The 19,805-nt window shown below is 29.3% G+C and overlaps 1 protein-coding gene across 1 annotated transcript; it reads right to left on the bottom strand.

Moving 5' to 3' along the window:
* Positions 1-11,426: 11,426 nt before the first annotated feature.
* On the bottom strand, positions 11,427-14,185 carry LOC128387857 (probable serine/threonine-protein kinase DDB_G0282963; the record flags this gene model as incomplete). Its single annotated transcript, XM_053347133.1, has 2 exons — positions 11,427-13,434; positions 13,537-14,185. Coding segments are annotated over 2 exons (2,145 nt in total), but the record flags the coding sequence as incomplete, so codon positions are not given.
* Positions 14,186-19,805: the final 5,620 nt, after the last annotated feature.

Below are 19,805 nucleotides of genomic sequence, written 5' to 3'. Positions count from 1 at the left end.
ATTATTATTATCATAATATTAATTATATTGTCAACTGTTGATAACAATTTATGATAACCTTGATTGTTGCTGTGTGTTTATTTTCATCATCATCAACATGATAATCATCTTGATAATAATTAATGATAGTCCATTGAAAAAGCTTGTCAACATTGAAGATGAATAAGAAATTGTATTAATAATAATTTTTGTTGAGAGAAAAAAATTTTCTTCTCAATTAATAATTTATTACACTTTCTAATCAATGGGTATTCATTTATTAGTATCAATCAAGAAAACCACACAATTACTGTTAATTGTTGTTAATTTTAAATTGCAATTGTTTACCAAAAGTTAACTTTAGATTTGAATTAAAGATAATTGATAAAATTAAAACCAGAAAATGAATCGGAAAACTGATTAACTCCCTTAAGATTAATTATCAACTGATTGTAACAATCATACTAATGATTATTATTGAGATAATATCAGTAAGATTGTGATTAATTATCAAAATCTAACAAAGATAAGGTTTTAATTCAGTTTGTTGATTAAATTGATGATAATAATAATTAGATGGTATTAAATGATAAAAGAGAGAGAGAGAGGAAAAAATTAGATAAAGGAAAAGGAAATAAATTTGATGATGTAATATAATAATCAAAATGAAGACGAAGATGAAGATGAAGATGAAGATGAAGATGAAGATTGGATCGGGAAAGTGAAAGTTACAATCTTGAAAATGAATCTCTTACAAAAAGGGAAACGGAAATGATGCTACATCTATAGGTTATTTCCTATGGAAAACAATATAAGATGATGATGATTGTTTATCATCTTTATCTTCATCACAATCATGTTATCATCTTATTGTCATCCTGGATCCTTTAAACAACAGCCTCTTAACTTTTTTTACTCAACCATTTTCATCATCAATTTGTTTATATCTCATTGATTCCCATAAACCATTAACTCTCACTCTCTCTCTCTCTCTCACTTTCATCATCATTTTAACATTACTGTTATCATCCTATTCAATCAAACAAGTTGCAACTACAACAACAACAACAACATTAACTGTATCAGCAAAATGATTTACAACTCACGACAAGTATTGATGATGATGTAAAAGTTTGGTTGTGATAAGTATGAATTTGATTCATTGATCAATACAAGTAAATGACAGTAAACAACAATCAGATCAAATAAGGTTAGTAAACAAAATAATATAACGATATCTAATTAACCCTTGGGATGATGTGGAGGATGATAAGGAAGTAGAGAGCAGTAATAGTAACGGTGGAGGTGGAGGATAAACACACAGAATGAAGGAGGAAATTGAAACACACTCAGAGCACGAAAATAAAAAGAGACACCAAATTAGTCCTTTTATCATGAAAGGGTATCTTTTATCATCAAAGATCATCCGATGAGATATAAAGCAGAAGATGATGATGATGATGATGAAGGAAAACAAATGGATGATGAGAGAGTGAGAGAGTGAGAGAGAGAGAGAGATTTAAAAGGTTCAACTAAAAGCTTGGGGCTAAAAAGACGCCCGAACTTGAAGTAAATCCCCTTTAACGGTTTTCACATTAATAAAACACTCGGTGGGAAGATGATGATATTGGACAGTTCGTGCTAGCGCGTGTTCAGAGTGTATCGAATGCTCAAATGGTGAAAATGCTTTTGCATAAATAGAAAAGTTTATCGATGGATATTCATTGGTAATCACCATGAATAATTTGAAGAGAGAAAAAGTTCTGAGATGAAATTTTATTCACAACTAACTGATTGTTTCTGTTGATTTAGTTTGCGCTCATTTTCAAATGAAACAAAAAAAACTCAACTCTCATGATAATTATTACCATTTACTACACTGAGAGAGAGAGAGTAGATACCCTTAGGCAAGGTTAACACAATTGAATGACAATAATATTATTATAATCAACCGATTGTTATTTAAGTCCATGATGTTAATTTACTTTTATCACAAACTAATAGGTGTTAGAGATTCATCATAAGGATCATCTTCATAAATATTATCTTCCTCATCTTCTTGTATAAGAATAGACATGAAAATATAACCGTGACTAGATTTCCATGTGTATGAATATAAATATCAGGGAATAGGGAAAAGTGTGTATGCATTTTTGATGGAAATCAGTTTTTTTCTTCCTCATCTCTTTCTCCTCTTTCTTATAGGAAAGAAAGAGAAAGATGATAAGCTTTTCTCTCTCTCTCTCAATGATCATCGTCATCATCATCCTCATCTTCTTCTTCATCCTCCCACTTTTTAATATGCATTAAAAAAGATGCAAAAATGAACACGCGACCCAAAATGCTAGAGTAATAAACTTTTTTTTCCTGTTACAGTTTCAATCTCCATGTAAAATTATTACCATTATCATGATTACGATGATGATGAAGGATGATTATCATCATTATCATCATCATCTCTCTCTCTCTTTTTCTCTCTCATCTATTAGCACTGATTTGATCGCTTTTTTAATCTCACTTTTCATCTGACCAACGTTCACAACCATACCAAATGATGATGAGATGGTTGAATTACAATTACAAAATTAACTGATATCATATCAATTATCATCAATATCAACAATTGATTAACAACAATTTACATGGTATTTGTGTGCAATTTAATTGACAATAGTTTAAATTGTTATTTAATATAAATCAGATGTTTCCATCATTATTATAAATCAGTTCCCGCGAAATGGAAAAAAAAAATATTTCAACTTTCAACAAACTTTCATTTTCACTTGTCAACAATTATAATTGTCCTGTTAACCAATGAGTACAACATAACTAAATTGTATTAATCAATTAAAACTAATTATCATTACTCATTAAATAAACAACCTTTGGCTATTTACTATCAAAGGTTAATCAAGGTAAACAAGACAATCAGATAAATTGTACAATCTAATACATTAAGGTAACAATCAACTGTCCAACCAGAAAACACCAGCAGATAAAAAGTTAACCTGATGTTACAATTAACTGTTTAGTTATTAAATTGTTATTGATGTAATCATCAAGGTTCATCTTCATCATGGCGATCATCATGATGTATATATATACAATGAATTGAGTATTATCAGGAAAGTAAGAAACATTTTGTGTGGGAGAAAAAAGCAACAAAAAAATCACATAGAAAATCCCATAGGAGATGAAAGATAAACATTAAATAAGAAAGATTGTTGATCATAAAACAATCACAATAAAATAAAAATCATCCTCATCTTTTATCCGCATCCTTTTATCATCATGTCCATGTAATAATATTATAACATTTACTATGGATGATAAAAAGTAACTTACCTTTCTTTTTTACTATTAAACACATTTCCCTTGATATCTAACCATTCAGATCATCTTCATCATCTTTTTATCATCATCATCATAATAAACCCTGGAAGATGCTCAATTCACGCCTTCAGGTCTCATTGTGATTCTCATAACAAAATAGAAGCCTCATCTTCATCATTATCATCATTGGACACACTATTTAATACAACAGACGAAGCAGCAACAAAAAAAATGTCACATTATATCAACTTTTTTATTCATTTACATTATATTCAATTGACTTTTTCTCTATTTAATATATTGTTTATAATATATTCTAAAGGGATACCCTGTAGACTAAATGTACTAGTACTTTGTGTGTACTATATGGGAATACATTAGATTCACCGTTTATATCCTCATGGGCCTTTTTTTGCCTTCGAGTTCTAATGATCCTCGAACTCGGGGAAAAAATTATTATTCATTTTTACTTTAATATCTATTTACCGTTATGTTTGTTTGTATTACCATCGTAATTGTTTGGTATCTGAATAAAACTATCACTTTGTCCAATGGTGATTATCATTGAATTGAGAGACAACAATTTACTTAATCATTTGATGATCATTTTTGATTAGCAATTTGATGTAAATATTATAAAAATAAATTGATTCTCTTTCCATATAATGAATACATGTACATGGATTTACATAATTGTGATTACATTTGAGGATTGGATGAACTTTTTTCGTGATCGTCATGTTTAGTTAATTAATTTTCCTTTAACCAAATCAAAGATGTAATTATATAATTAAATATATCTAACTTTGCTCTTTATGTGATTTGTGTTTTATAATAAGAATTGAAGTTAATTAAAAAAATTAGAGAAAGAAATTAAAATAACCGAGAAAAAAGTTCAAATTCTTGAAACTCGAGAAAAAAATGTTCATTAAATTAAAGTAACGGTACTTTCATTATCTTAACTGATTCAAGTAAACGAACGTTAAAGTATAAGAAAAAAGTTAATTTGATTAGAGGAAGATGATGATGATTAGGATGATGAGGATGGCGACTGAATGTAATTGCTACGCAAATCCTATGGGAATTATCTTGTGAAGAGTAAAAATCTTCATCTAATTCCTAATTAATAGGAAACAGTTTAATTAACTATTGTATTAGTCTGAAAAGTTTTCGAATCTTTTCAGGGAAAATTAAATTTCTCAGCTTTAATTATATCTATCGAATCGAGAGAGAGGTGCAGTTTCAGTTGTTTTGTCATCATCGTCAAAGATCATCAGGCGAAAGGATTAGGAGAAGTTATTAATTAATTATTCACATTCTACTGTCATTTTTTGAGGAAGAAAAATTAACAAGATGGTGTTCCACCTCATAGTACTATTGAGGAGAGAATCATCATTCCCGGGAGGATGTCATAGCCAGGAACTTTCCAAAGCGCCATGTAGGATATGAATGTCCTCCATATAGCCCAGACACTTGACCCTATGAGACCCTATGTGAAAGACAAGGTCGATACCAGTAGACAAAAAACTCTAGATGGCTTGAAATATCGAACAAAAACCATCATTAATGGTATCCAGGAGGAAACTCTTGCTAATGTTAATAAAAACTTTAAAAAACGTATTCACTATTCAACCCTTGGTTGCCACTCTCTTGCAAAGTAACAACAAAACTACTCTATTGACAAAAACTCCGAAGTTTTGCAGCAAGTATAACCATAAAGTGGCAGTACAATAAAAAATTTTATTGCCCTAACCTTTGACTTTTTTTGTTTTTGTCATTTTCGGTCAGTTTTGTTTTTCTTTTCTAACTTGTTGATTGTTTTCTTTCTTTTTTCTGTGTTTCTAACTCTCAACTTATTCTGTATTTTTTATCTCATTCTTCAATTTTCATATAATTATGGAATTAATAAGTACTTCTGTCTGACCAATATGACGATATTTTTCAATTGGATAAAAACCGTATTAAGGATTTATTGTACTTTATTCGTTTTGCTCACTGTAATAAAAATTTCGACAACAATATTAAGAGATTTAAAACTTTCATCAATCGTAAGATGCTGCTAATAAATGCCTCATTCGATGAAATTCAAATTCATATTAGCAGATTTAACATCCCTTGTTCTGTTATCCAAAATCAACTTGCCACAAAAACATATGACTTTTATGGGACAAAGTTTTTGATACAATCAATAGCAACTATTAATTTCGGACATGTTTTCAAACTAACTTGGAAACTTGGATGAAAATTCGTAGTTGGAATTTATTGTTTTATTCGTTTTGCTACCGTTGATAAAAATTTCGGCATCAATATTACGAGATTTAAAACTTTCATCAATCTTAAGTGGCTGCTAATAAATACGCCATTTAATGAAATTCAAAGTCATATGAGCAGAGTTAATACCCCTTCCTCCGTTATCCAAAATCAACTTGCCACAAAAATGACTTTTAGGGGACAAAGTTTTCAATAAAATTATTAGCAAGTGTTGGCAAATATCTTGCATGTTAACAACTCGTCTCTTAACCAGAGACGAGCTAAAAATAAAGATGAAGATGAAGATGAAGACGAAGATGAGGATGAGGATGAAGATGAGGATGAGGATGAAGATGAAGATGAGGATGAAGATGAAGATGAGGATGAGGATGAAGATGAAGATGAAGATGAAGATTATAATTACTTATAATAGAAAGAAAACAAAATGTATCAGTGCAGTTGGGATGAATTTCCCCTTCTCTTGTCTTTGAAGTCAATAAAATTATGTTCTAATAACTAAAGTGATGTGATCTTCAATACTATTACTGATAAAAGTTCATCAGCAAGTATTAATTTTGGACATGTTTACGAATTTGAATCATCATTTAAGGTGTTGCAAGCTGGAATCACCTCAACTGAAATTCAATCTCTGAAAAAACATGAGAATATCGTGAAATTAATTCTAGATGGGAAAGAATATGGTAATGATACATTTACCTTCACCTTTTCCACTTTATGTCCAGCAAAATTATCAATAATCAAAGAAACTTTATCATCACTTCCCGGTTGGTTATGAAATCTATTCAACAAATCGTGAAAAATTGACCTGGTCTCCAAGTGCTTGTATTATAACTGTATGCTTGAGTACATATCGAATTATAATTAAAGAGACGAGATTCCCAATTATCGTTTCCTTTGATTTGAAAAGTGTTGCGATCTGTTTGATGAAAAATAAACAGAACACTTTAGTTTGATACAGTGTTTAGTCATATTGCAATTCTAACCGCGTACGCGTTGTGATTTTTTCGAAATATTTCGATTTCTGACGGAAATGGCTGTAACAATAAAATCGATTTAGATATGAAAATTTCGGTTGATTTATTTCAATTGAATTGGAGATATTTATTTATAAAAACTAATCAATTTATTAATAGTTGGATTAATATTTATTGTCACCTGACAGATTTGATTGATAATATCAAAAAGAAATCAAAAGGTTATGAATAATTAGTTATATTGAATGAATACATATTCACTATATATGTATCATTGGTTCCTCTTGTTTGATGGTCAGTATTTTATCCTGTCAATGTCCATATGATAGAATGACCATTCTTGTTAAGGTCAAGTTATCGTTTGAATACATTAACGATACGATTATTATTATGACAAATTCAATTCACAAATTTACTCGAATCATTGTCATTAACTTTGATTATTTTAATTCTGATTCTCCATCTTCATCAGGAATTAACTCTGAGAATTGTTAAATCAATGATTATAGTAATTGTCATGGTTACAGGAAGAAAATGATGATTGAGTATCACAGGATGCAGCTTTTGGATCATCATTATTGGCTCAGAGTAAACAAAATCTTCTGAAACCAGAACTTTATTATTTCATTAAACCTGAAAATCTTATACAGACTTTCATTATTGAGGATATCATGTTAATCTTTTAATTAATACTCTTTTTGGTTAAACATTTACTCAGATAATGAAACCTCATCATGCTAATGATAATTAATTATTCATAATTGGTTGACTATTAATTAACTTGATCGATTGAATTTAAAGATATTCATAAATAACGATTATCAGTAAATATGTTAATCTGTTTTCCATGATGAGAAAACAAGTTTCAAGAATTTAATTTTCTTGGAACTTTTTTTCTATTCAATGATAACATGATTACTCAGGGAGTAGAATTTTATATTTCCATGAGCATCATGATGATGAAAAAAGATTGAATCAAAAGTGAATATAAAATAATATCTTTCTAAAATGAATGGATGAAATTGTTACCATCGATTTTACAATTTGTCGAATTGTTTTTTTTTCTTTCTCTCAGAACTTTTTCTCTCTCAGGTTAATTCTGAGCATTTGAAATTCATCTTCTAAACATGATCATCATCATCACCATGTAAATGGAATTATCTTGAAACGTTTTCTACATAAGTGTTGCAACTTGTATGTTAATCATAGAAAACTGATTTGATTTGGTTAACAAAAATTCGTAATCAAATGATAATAGTAAAACAAAACGATCGCTCGGTAATTGGTTAGTTCACAGAATTGGAACTTTTTTTTCTCCATTTTCGAACAACATTTTTCAATTTACATGGAAATACAGGTAGAGGGAGAAGAGAAGAGAAAGAAAATACTTATATTATCTTCTGAATATCAATTGAAATTTAGATGATGATCATCTTCATATTTCTCCCATGAGCATAATCTATGGAGATAGAAAATTTTTCCCTGTGAGCATTCATCTTGGAATTCATGAATATCAGAATTTCAATCATCATTATTAGCATTAGAATATCAATGTAAGAATTTGAAAAAGAAAAAAAAATGGAGAGAAAAAGAGAAAGAGGGAGAGAAAAGTTCTATTCTTTTTAGCAACTGATATTCTTGTAATTCCAAAGAATTGCCTCAAGATATCGAGGAGAAAATTCTGGTTATCATGAGACTCGAAAGAAAAACTTCTTTTCAAACAAAAAAGTTTTGTTTATCTATTATTCTAATTTCGAGTGACAATTTCGATTAAACCAAACTAATTGTTATCGATTTGACAATCAGATTGTAATGATTCAGTTTTCCATGTAAATTAATCCTCATATTCCTGAATTAATGATATTTAATGAATTCCATGTTAACTAATCACATACCTTGGTGATTATGGTCAATAATAATTATCATGATTGTTTAAATGTATTAAACATCAAGTGAAACAATTAACTGACTAATGATTAAAAGGAATACAATTATTACCTTAATTATTAACTTCAACTGAATCACAATTGAAATTGAAATTACCAAAACAACCAGACTAACCATTTGAATACAATTTACTGTATTACAATCAGAAAATAATGGTTAATCATTATGATAATCATGATTAGTTTACTGATTATGACAATTATCATTAACGACTCCTTGTAAATCCCATTTAAATGATTGTGAAAAGTGAAAATTATGCTAATCATCAAACAATCAACTGAATTAACATTGAAATGATAATCGTAATTAATGTGAATTAATATTGTTGTCAGATTCAGTCTACCATTGAAACAGAAAATGATTTTTTTTTGTAATATTTACTTTTTATTTAGATCTCATAAATTATCATCATCATCATCATCATCTTGACCATTAGTATATCATGATGATAATTGTCATTACAATTACTTTATTGTTATTAATTGTTAACTAAACAGCAAGATAATCATTTCATCAGATGAAAATTATTATTATCATTTCAATTGAATTGATTTCCTATTGAAAGTTAATCATTTTCTTGACCAGTAACTTAAATTGTTCATCTTGATTATCTTGTTTACTTATGTATGTGTGTGTTAAACTGTTAACAATTAACTTGAACAATTTATATAAATCGTGTCTATTGACTGTATATGTGAGTGTGTGTGTCTTAAATTGTCTAACTAATTGTTTGATAATAAGGATTGATTATCATTGATTGTAATGATAACACACAAATACAAACATATCATGAATTCAATTGTAACTTTAATTTCAATTGTACATCTTGATTGTTAATCATCAACATGATGATGATCATCATTATCCAATTAAAATTTTCATAATTCTCTTAACCATAACTATTATCATTGATTAAGTAGCTACACGAAAAAAACGTGATTGTGATTGAAGATTAAATTGTTTTCTTATGTATCATCATCATCATCATCATCCTGTTGGTCAACAATTGACCTCAAACCGAAAGATACAAAACTGAGCCCGTAAATATAATGTTCATTTCATTATCTTGATTCATTTATCATGAATCATATTCTCAAAGAAGAAGAGTGAAAATCATCATTCATACAAGAAAATTCCCTGAAAAACTAATCATGTTATTGTTTAGTAATATTCAGTTGATAGAAATGATTTTCTTTCTCTCTCTCTTCATCTTCATCATCTTCTTATATTATCAACATGATGAATTTCATCAATTTCCATATCTACTAGGAAGTAATAGAAACACAATTTTCGATATTTCAAAATAAACATAGAAAAGCAAGTTCGAATATGATAAAGTCATTTTTTTTTCTTCTTCTTTTTTGAGAGAAAAAAAAAGTTTCATCATTAATATCAAATCGATCTGATCAACAGTAAAAAGAAACTGTGAAAGTTTATCATTGGAAAACCACAATAAGAATATTTAAATTTGATATTTGATTTGATTTCCCATGAATATGAATCTGAATCGCAAAGAAAAATATGATTACTCCTTTCATGTTGATCATTGATCCCACAAAAGAAACCAAAACCATGATGATAGTAATAATAAGAGAGCATTCAATATGTATGAATAATCATCAATACATTTGAGCATCTGATTATTCAGTTGATAATAATATGAAATAAGTCACAATAACATGGGATTACCTTGAAATCCAAGAAAAAAAATATCATCAATATCATTGAAAACAAAAGTAACTGTCATGGTGACATATTATTATCATGATGACATTTCATGATGATGCTGATGAGGATGAGGATGATAATATAATATGTCAAACAATTGGATTCTGGTTTTGTATTTGATATAATCAAACTTTGTCATAATTGAAGTGGGAGTTGAAAAGTTAAGCAAGAAAATATTAAATTATTGATAACCTTTGATGATAAAGCAACGAGAAAACAAAAATCTAATTAAATTGTTTGAAAGTTCAACTAGTTTATGTTTTTTTTGATTGTAATAGTTAACAGGATGATTTAAATTATTTATATTTACCAATCAAGATGGTTACAATCAACTCCCAATTGTAATGTAGTAAATTCATTCATTTAATCAACACAATCAAATGGTCCAACTATTGATTAAAGTTAATGTAACAACCACAATATAATATGTATAAAATTTCATCATTTAATCATGAGAAATGATCATTAATTAAATTGTTGGTATTGATTCAGTTATTTTATCAGGTTAATCGTATTGACTATTGGTCATTGTTTTTGGCTGGACAGTGGGGGTTGTGGTTGTGGTGGTCGTTAGGATGTTGGACCAAAGGTGGGAAAAGTGGGTGTTGATGCTTAATTGAACCGTTGTCACAATTAAAGCCATTGATTAATATTAATTATGATCATTGGGAGTAGATGATTAGATTAATTATCCAATCACAGTTAAGGTAAGTTTGCTGTTAAAGCTTTAATCAACATTGACAATCAACATTGATTAGTTGATTAACCAACTTTAACAATAACAACGCCCATCTCACCAACAATTAACAATCATTAAGGCTTATTAATAGTATAATTGTAATTGTAGTTAATCATTTAACTTTTACTTTTCTACCTTTTAGATTATTAGTTAATTGTTATTACTATTATTGATTATTTACTATCAACAATTAACTTGAAAACTTTTCCCAATACTTGCATCTTGTGGTTACTAGAAATGGTGATGATTAAAACTTTGATTTAGTTAATTGTGATTCCAAAATTAAATTAAAGTTTTCACACTTTTTAATTGTATTAGTTCAATTGATTAATATCATTGATTTTTATTGTTATTGCTATTTACAGATTCAATTATTTATATTGGTTTGTTGTTGTTGTTGTTGACAGAATTGACAATTATTCAAGTTAATTGTTTTGGACAATTTAATTTTGTGGTTGATTGTGAAGTTAATTTAATTATATATTAAGAAAAATTTATTAATCTACAATGATATCAATACTACTAATATATTTATATATCAATAATAATAATAATAATAGTAATTAAAGTTTCAAGGATAAGGAGAAATCGGAAACGGAAACGGAAATGATGAGGATGATGATGATGATTGCAACTCTCTTTGGTAATAATAAGAGGATGAATCGTTAATTGTGATTATCTTTTTGTTTTTCAAGTTTTCTTTTTAATCAGTTAATTAATGAAGGACAAAGGAGGAAATAAAATCTACATAAAACAAATGATTAAATTAATTTATTGGATTGTATATATAATTAGTCAGCAATTAGTTGATTGTTGTAAATAAAACAGAGGAGCAGATGATGATGAGGATGATGAGGATGATGATGATAAGGAAGATGAAAAATAAATACAAATATTAATTGTTGATGATTGTGGTTTTAATCATTCAATTGGTGGGCTTAATTGTTACTATTAAATTATGATTAGTTTAATTACCATCAACTTCAATATCACTTTGATCATTTTCAATGATTCCTCTCATTTCATCACTACTATCATCAACCTCTTCCCCCACCTTATCATCATTATCATCATGTCTCTTATCATCTTCAAATCTCTTACTCTTACTCGCTCTTTCATCTTTCATTTTTTTACTTTTCTGTTTTCGATGATTAATTAAATTATCATCAGCTGATCTATCAATTAGCTGAATGTTTATCAACTTTTTAGAATCTGAATCAAGAGTATCAACATGATCATCTTCATCATCTTCATTATTATCACCTGAATGATGATGAGAAGATGAACCAATTTTCGAATTTATTCTAATGTCCATTTTATCTTTCATCTGAGAATTTTCATCCTTCTCTTCCGGTTTATCTTCTTCATCATCTTTAGATGAATTGTTTCCAATGATGATCATATTTTTAGGAGTATCGATTTCATCATCATCTTCACTCATTGCATCCTTATTACTATTAATACTATTTTTACAATTGTTTGGGTGGGGCAGTGGTCGATGATGATGATTATCACCCTCATCATCATCACCATCATCATCTGAATTATCATCTGTATCTTCATCTTTGGTATTCATTTGGATTAACATGATTGGACTTTGATGATGATGGTGATTAATATTATTACTATTATTGTGATTGTTGGTTGACTGTAGATGACGAGATGACCCTCGATTTGAGGGTCCAAGGTCAATGGGTCCAGTGTTATCATCTATATCATGTTCATCCACTTCCGGGCTTGAAGGTCGAGGTGATGAGGACATGAAAGAGTTAACATCATTAGAGGAATCATCATCATCCTCATCTTCATGATCAGATAAAATTGCTCGATGTGATTGTAAATGATGATGATGATGGTGATTTCTTGATGATTTTACCGATGATGATGATGATTTAAACAAGCTCGGACCATGATGATGACGGTTATTATTATTATTATTATTATGATAAAGATGATGACGAGATGATGATGATGATGTTAATCCACTTGAATTACGTTTACCGTTATTATTACCCAATGTTGATGAAGATCCTGAAGATGCTACGGTTGGTGTTGTTGTTGGAGTTATTGATATTTCATTATCACCTTTAGATGAATTGTTAACATGATTACCTGTTGATGTGGTGGATGATGATGATGATGATGATAATTGATTCTGTTTATTGCAATTAGAGAGCAGATTTTCAATTGAGAAGGAATTAAATTTTGATTTGAATGCTGATGCAGTTGAAGGATGAAATCCAAGTCCAGTTGATGCGGTTATGTGGGCAGTTAGATTTTGATGTAATTGATGAAGATGATGAGCAGCGTGAGCATGATGAGATGATAATAATGATGAAAATTGAGCATTTGCAAGAGGTGAAAAGGAACCTGAACCTCCACCGCCATTGGAACCGCCATTACCACTGCCACTAGTACCGTTACCTCCGAGACCAATAAGTTGAACATTTGATCGTGAGGATGCTGATGATGAAGAAGATGATGAAGTTGAGAGAAGATGATTTTGATTAGAATTTTTAGTTTTATTGGTTGGATTAGTTAATCCACCGGTTGAGTTAATCTTACCATTGGTGGGATTTGGTGTTGATTGTTGTTTGGAGTGGAAAGCGGATGAAATTGAAGATGATGAAGGTGTTATCGTTGTTATTGTTGTCGCTGAAAGTGAACCTGAAGGTGTGGTTGATGAAGATGATGAGGGTGACATTGAAACCGATGATGAGGATGAATTTGGTGAAAGAGATGAGTGATGATGATGAGAATGATGGTGATGATGATGATTACTAATCATTGGTGGTTTTCTCATGATTTCACAAACATCAACATTGAGCACATCATTTAGTAGGCCGAAAATTTCCCCACCCACCAAATCTCGTGGTTCTTTACGATTATTAAGTGACCGCAACTCGACAAGTGATTGAATAATACCTTCGGTAAGTGAGGCCGTGTTTACACCAGGCTTTAATTTAGATTGTTGTAATCGTTTAGCTTGACGCTCTAATTGTTTTCTCATCTTCTTTTCCCGCTTGTCTCGATCTCGCTTGACAATTTCATCTGGAGGTATTGGATCACCCGAACAGGTCTGCGGGTGAGCGTTGTGAGCTGGTCGACCTGGACCCTTCTTGGTGTGCTCCTTTTTCCGCCATTTAGCTCGTCGATTTTGAAACCAAACCTGAAAATCCAACAACAACAACAAAAAAAAGGATAAAATGGTTATTTAGAAGATTCAAAGTTCGAAAGGTTCAAATTATCCTTTCATTTTATTACTCGATAAACTTTTCGATCACAATAAAAGGTGAATAATGTTTCACTAATCATTTGATTACCAATCATTCTGGTTATGTCTTTTTATCTGCATCAATGATTATCATTGCGTTTACACCTCGAAACTGTCAATGAGGTTTTGTTTCTTTGATTAGAACTTGATAAAACTTGAATTTCTAAACCTTTTACATATGTTTCGAGATTTGGACATTTGTGATATTATCGATATCTTTTCAATAATAATTCTCATTCTTATCAGTTGATGATTTTTGTTTTCCAATGGGCCTGATGCCAAGTCTCCGGAAACATGATGATGATAGAGAATGATGATTGATGCGATTGGGAACAAAATCATCATCTCATCTTCCTCCTTCCACCTCCCCCAATCTCTCTTTCAATGTATATAAATGATGACAATCAAGATGAAAATGATGAGATTTTATGTTCTGCTTTTAATTTCATCCCTCATTATGATGAAAATGATAAAGATAATGAAGATGAAGGAGAAAAATAGTGAGTGAGAGAGAGAGAGAGGAGTGAGGGTGTTGATGAAATGAAGATAATTTTACCTTGATTGATCTATCATCTTCTATCTTCATCAACATCAACATCAAAGTGTTTACAAGATTCAAATGATAATATGAATCAACAATCATGGCGATCATCTGAAAGAATTTTTTTTCTTCATATTCGATTCTATTCCAACTAAAACTATCATTTAATAAATTATATCATTAAAAATCCAACCTGAACCACGCCTTTTTTACTCACTATATTTTACTCACCATTCATCATCACTCATCCATCTCTCTCATCATCATCATCATCACCATCTCTGTGTATCATTTTTAAATAAAATCTTTGCCTTCACCATAAATGGAAGATAATCTTTGTAAAATCTTCATCTTTTTCCTCTGAAGTAAAAAGAAGATGAAAAAAAAAGAAAGAGAGAAATTTTCATCTCTCTCACCATCAGGATTATTTCTCATCCTCATCACCTTGATCATCTTCCACCCTCCAACCTCCTTCTTCCTCCACCCTCATCCCTAATCATTCATTTACACTTACAAGATAAAATTAAGTTGTTAATGATCAGATGTTAATCCGAATTGATGAAGATGCAAAAGCAATTTAATAGCCTGCCAACAATTAATCGGATAAAACCTCATCAATATATATTATCCTCTTCCGGTCATCATTATCATCATCATCCTCATCACCACCACCACCACCACCGCCAATAACAACGACCCCTAATTACTAACTCTAATTATCATCTCAATCAAAGTTAATCCAATTGAATTGATGCGAAAATGAAAACATCAAGAAAACAAGAAAATCCAAAATTACAATTGAAACATTTACACCTCTCATCTTCAATCATGATGATAAATATTTTCCCTATATAATCATCTCAGCATCCTCATCATTTATCATCAATAATATAGATATTATTTATCTTATCATTGCTATTCAATTAAATTGCCTTTTCTCCAACAATTGTATCCCAAACAATCAAATCAAATTGTGATCACTTTTCATGATAATTTATCAATACGAAAAGAGAGTTAATTTTAACTACAATTTGTTAAAAACTATTTTTCTTTCCTCTTCATCTTCATCATCATTTTTATCATCAATTGTTGTCTAACAATTGTAATCACGCAATTGAGTCAATAATAAATTGTAACTCGATTGTGTAAATAATAAACAAAGGTTACAAATAGACAATCAAATGAAAAAAAAAGGATGAGGATGAAAACCATTTCCTGGAAATAGTTTGATTTTTGTCATCATCATCATTGAATTTAATCCTATAAAAATAAACAACAACAATGATTATTTTTTTTCAATGAGAAACTTATTGTGTTTATCTATAGGGAAGAGGATGATAATCTCATCATCATCATCTTAATTTATTGTTTATCAAGTAATAAACAATTGGGTATCTTCATAAGGTATGAGCGGTAATGTTTGGGAATAGTGCGGACTAACTTTTTAGCGATTTGAGTTATTTTCGAAATTTTTTCGATCTCATTCGATGAGGAATGAGAGTTTGCTGAGATATTGAGAATTTTTTTTCTAGAAATTTTGTTGTTTCTCAAGATATTGCGTCATTTGGTTGAAAATGACGAAATATCCGGTTGAAACTTCTTCCTCAGTTTCCGGTCAAAATACATGAAATTTTTCTTTTGTAATTAATTTTGAATATGGAAATAACACTCAGCATTCCATTAATTGACCGATTTTGACCATAAATAATCTTCGATTAAAGTTTGGATTATTTGTTCAGAGCTACCTCTGAAAAAAATGACAATTTATTTTCGACATACATTCGAAAAATCAAATTTTCGATGCTTTGATTTGATGCAATATTCGTGAAAAGATACCCAATTGAAGCTCAAAAGTTGATTAATAATTTCACATAATTTCAAGAAATTTAATTGAAAATTAAAGTCACCATAATAGCTTGAAAATTTTATTCCCAAACTTTACCGTACATACCTTATTATCATAATGATGATTTAAGAAGCTCAAGATGAAATTATTTTTCTGTAGTACTTTTTGTTATAACGGTTATCCCATTTTACTTCCGGAAAGTTTATTATTATAAGAAAGAAGATGATGAGGAAGATAAGGAAGATAAGGAAGACAGAAAAACAATGAATCTAATATTATCTATTATAGGCTTGAATTTGAGAGAGAGAGAGAGAGAGAGAGAGAGATGATGATGATGATGAAACAATTTGATCTTCGCAATTATATTAATATGAAAATCGAGTTATCATTTAAAGGTGAAGATAATGAGTCAAGAATATTTGTCATCATTATCATTTAACTGTTCTGAAAGTGACCTAGAGCATATATCACATTATGAAGATGAAGATGAAGATAACATTGGATTCTAATATAAATCTGGTAGAAAGATGAAGATGAAGAGAAATGAGAAAATTTTTTTTTTCTATTTACTATCAACCATTTTCTTCATTTAAATTGTTACTCTATTATTGTTATTTGCTCTTGTTGTTACAAGACTTGGACGTGAATTGAATTGATATGATAATGATGATGATAAGGATGAGGATGAGGATAAGGATGATAAACAATATATAAAAATTGAGATCACGAAGTACAAGGGCAAAAGTGCAAGTTAAATGTTATCCCTATGAGATAAATGATAATGATCATCATCCTCATCTTTTTCATTTGAGCATCCTCATCCTTTTCTGTCCTATTCCTTTGCGTCTGATTAACATTTATACAAAAATTAACTTTTCCCCAATCAGTGTAAAAACAAACAATTAATTCTGATGGTAAATCAATTGTTAATCACCAATTGATTGTTTTTAGATGGTTAAAGATGTAATTTTGTTTTTCCATCACTTTAATACTAACAAGATTATCCTTTGACCTTGTTAACAAGGGGAAAGTGTGTCAATGTTTATTACTAAGGTTAAAAGGCTATCTTGTTGTTGTTGTTTCCATCACTTCATCATTTCCGTATCCTCCTTTTTTTTCCTGCTCTTCTTTTGTCCAGATGAATTCAGATTAACCGGAAATTGTCCGTTAGTGTGAAAATGAACAATCTAATTAGGAAATTACAGATTAATCATTGATTCTTATCCCAATTGACATGAATCTCTCGCCCTTATTGTTAATTGTTAGAGACAATTTGATTGGAGAAATTGATAATCAAGAATGATTAGTGATAGAAAAAAAAGAGAAAAACTAATAAACAATTAGATTGTGTTACTACAACTTAATCAACGATATAATAAATTCATTGATGAGATAAACAATTTACTTAATCAACAATCAAATTGAATGATGAAAACAAAGTTAAAGACAAAACAATCAACCCGGAACAATAATGAATAACAAAACTTAAACAGATGATAAAAGATGCTAATTATCAGAGGCTACTGATGATAATCAAGGTGTATAATCATCATCATCTTCATCTTCATCATCATCATGATGAGATGCTGGTTGTAAAAAGAGAGGATGAATTATGCAAATAAAGATGAGGATGAATCGCCAAGCGGCACAAATTTAGATGGATGAGTTTTGTTTAAATCGTTAAACTGTAGATGAAGATTAAGGATATGGATAACAATTTATTTTGATCATCTTCAAATCCTAATCAATTCACTGATGCGGGTGCCAATTGATGATAATGATTATAATTTACAATTAATCAACTTAAAAATGAAATGGGTGCCGGTAAAACTGTTACATGTTTTGTATATACATACATTCAATTTAATTTGAATAATAATCAAACTACAAACACAATCAAATACAACAATTGAATATCATTTTCAATTCATAAGATACTCAAGGCGTGAATGTTAATCATTTCCCTTCCCTGATCATCATCATCATCATCATCAATGATTAACCCTCCTCGTCCCCACCACCCACTACCCACCATCACAATTGTCACAATTAACTTTGTTTCCAATGTCAATGTGTTTAAAATTTGTCACATTAAATTTGTCAATGGTAATTTGTTATGTCCAATACAAAAGTTGTTTCCCTTTTCTCATTGTAATTGTGATTAAATTATCATCACAATTAGATTATCCAACAATTACCTGTAACCATTAATAAATATTATTGAGCTTTATTGCCTTTTAATTGTTCAAATAAATTGTTACCATTTTGTTGTTGTCAAACAATTTCAAATGAACAATTTGTATCATATTGATAATAAATTGCTAATAAATTCAAATTCAACAATTAATCCTAAATTTAGACTCATTTAACAATTAATATTATTAAGTTAACTGTTTGATTTTTTTTTCTCCGCCATTGTTAACATTACAATCAGTTAATTCAGTTGTTGTAATCAATACAAAGTTTATATGATTAATTTTTCCCAATCACAATTGAAACTAATCAACTTTATGTTATATCATTTTTACATTTTAACCAAATTAATATACAATTAAATTGATTGTCCAGTTGAATTTATCATCATTTACTTGATTCAGTTTGTTATTATATTTAAATTTGATTGTAATTAATAACAATATTTGATTAATGGTTGATAATCACTCATGATTAACATTATAATAAGTTTAATTTTCATATTCATATTCAAGTTGAGCTAATTTTTTAGACGATTAATTAACTGTTAGGTAAAAATTAATTAATTATTAATTGTGTTGGTTGGTTAAATTGTTGACAGTTGACCAATAAAACAATCAACTATTGTTTACCTACTGGTCATTATTATTGTTATCACATTGGTCAAGGGTCAACAGTTTCAATTGAATTAAGTTTGATAATCGTTAATTGTTCAACAATCAGTTAATCAATAACAATTTACATAACTAACATTTCCAGCCAAACTTAACTAAATCATTAAGAGTTTGTAATACTCAGAGTAGTTAATCATTTACTCAAATGTAACAATCAAATTAGTTAATTTTTTTTTGTTCACCATTGAAACTTAACTAACAAACTATTCAATTGTTATTATTGTTATTATTTCATATCTGGTTGATGATTTAAACTGGATTAACAATCAACCATTGATTGTGTTGGTTTTTTTTACTCACTCTATC

The sequence above is a fragment of the Panonychus citri genome, unplaced genomic scaffold, assembly GCF_014898815.1.
Source record: "Panonychus citri isolate SS breed McGregor unplaced genomic scaffold, ASM1489881v1 Contig00094, whole genome shotgun sequence".
NCBI lineage: Eukaryota > Metazoa > Arthropoda > Arachnida > Trombidiformes > Tetranychidae > Panonychus > Panonychus citri.
This window is presented reverse-complemented; position numbering and strand designations above follow the sequence as displayed.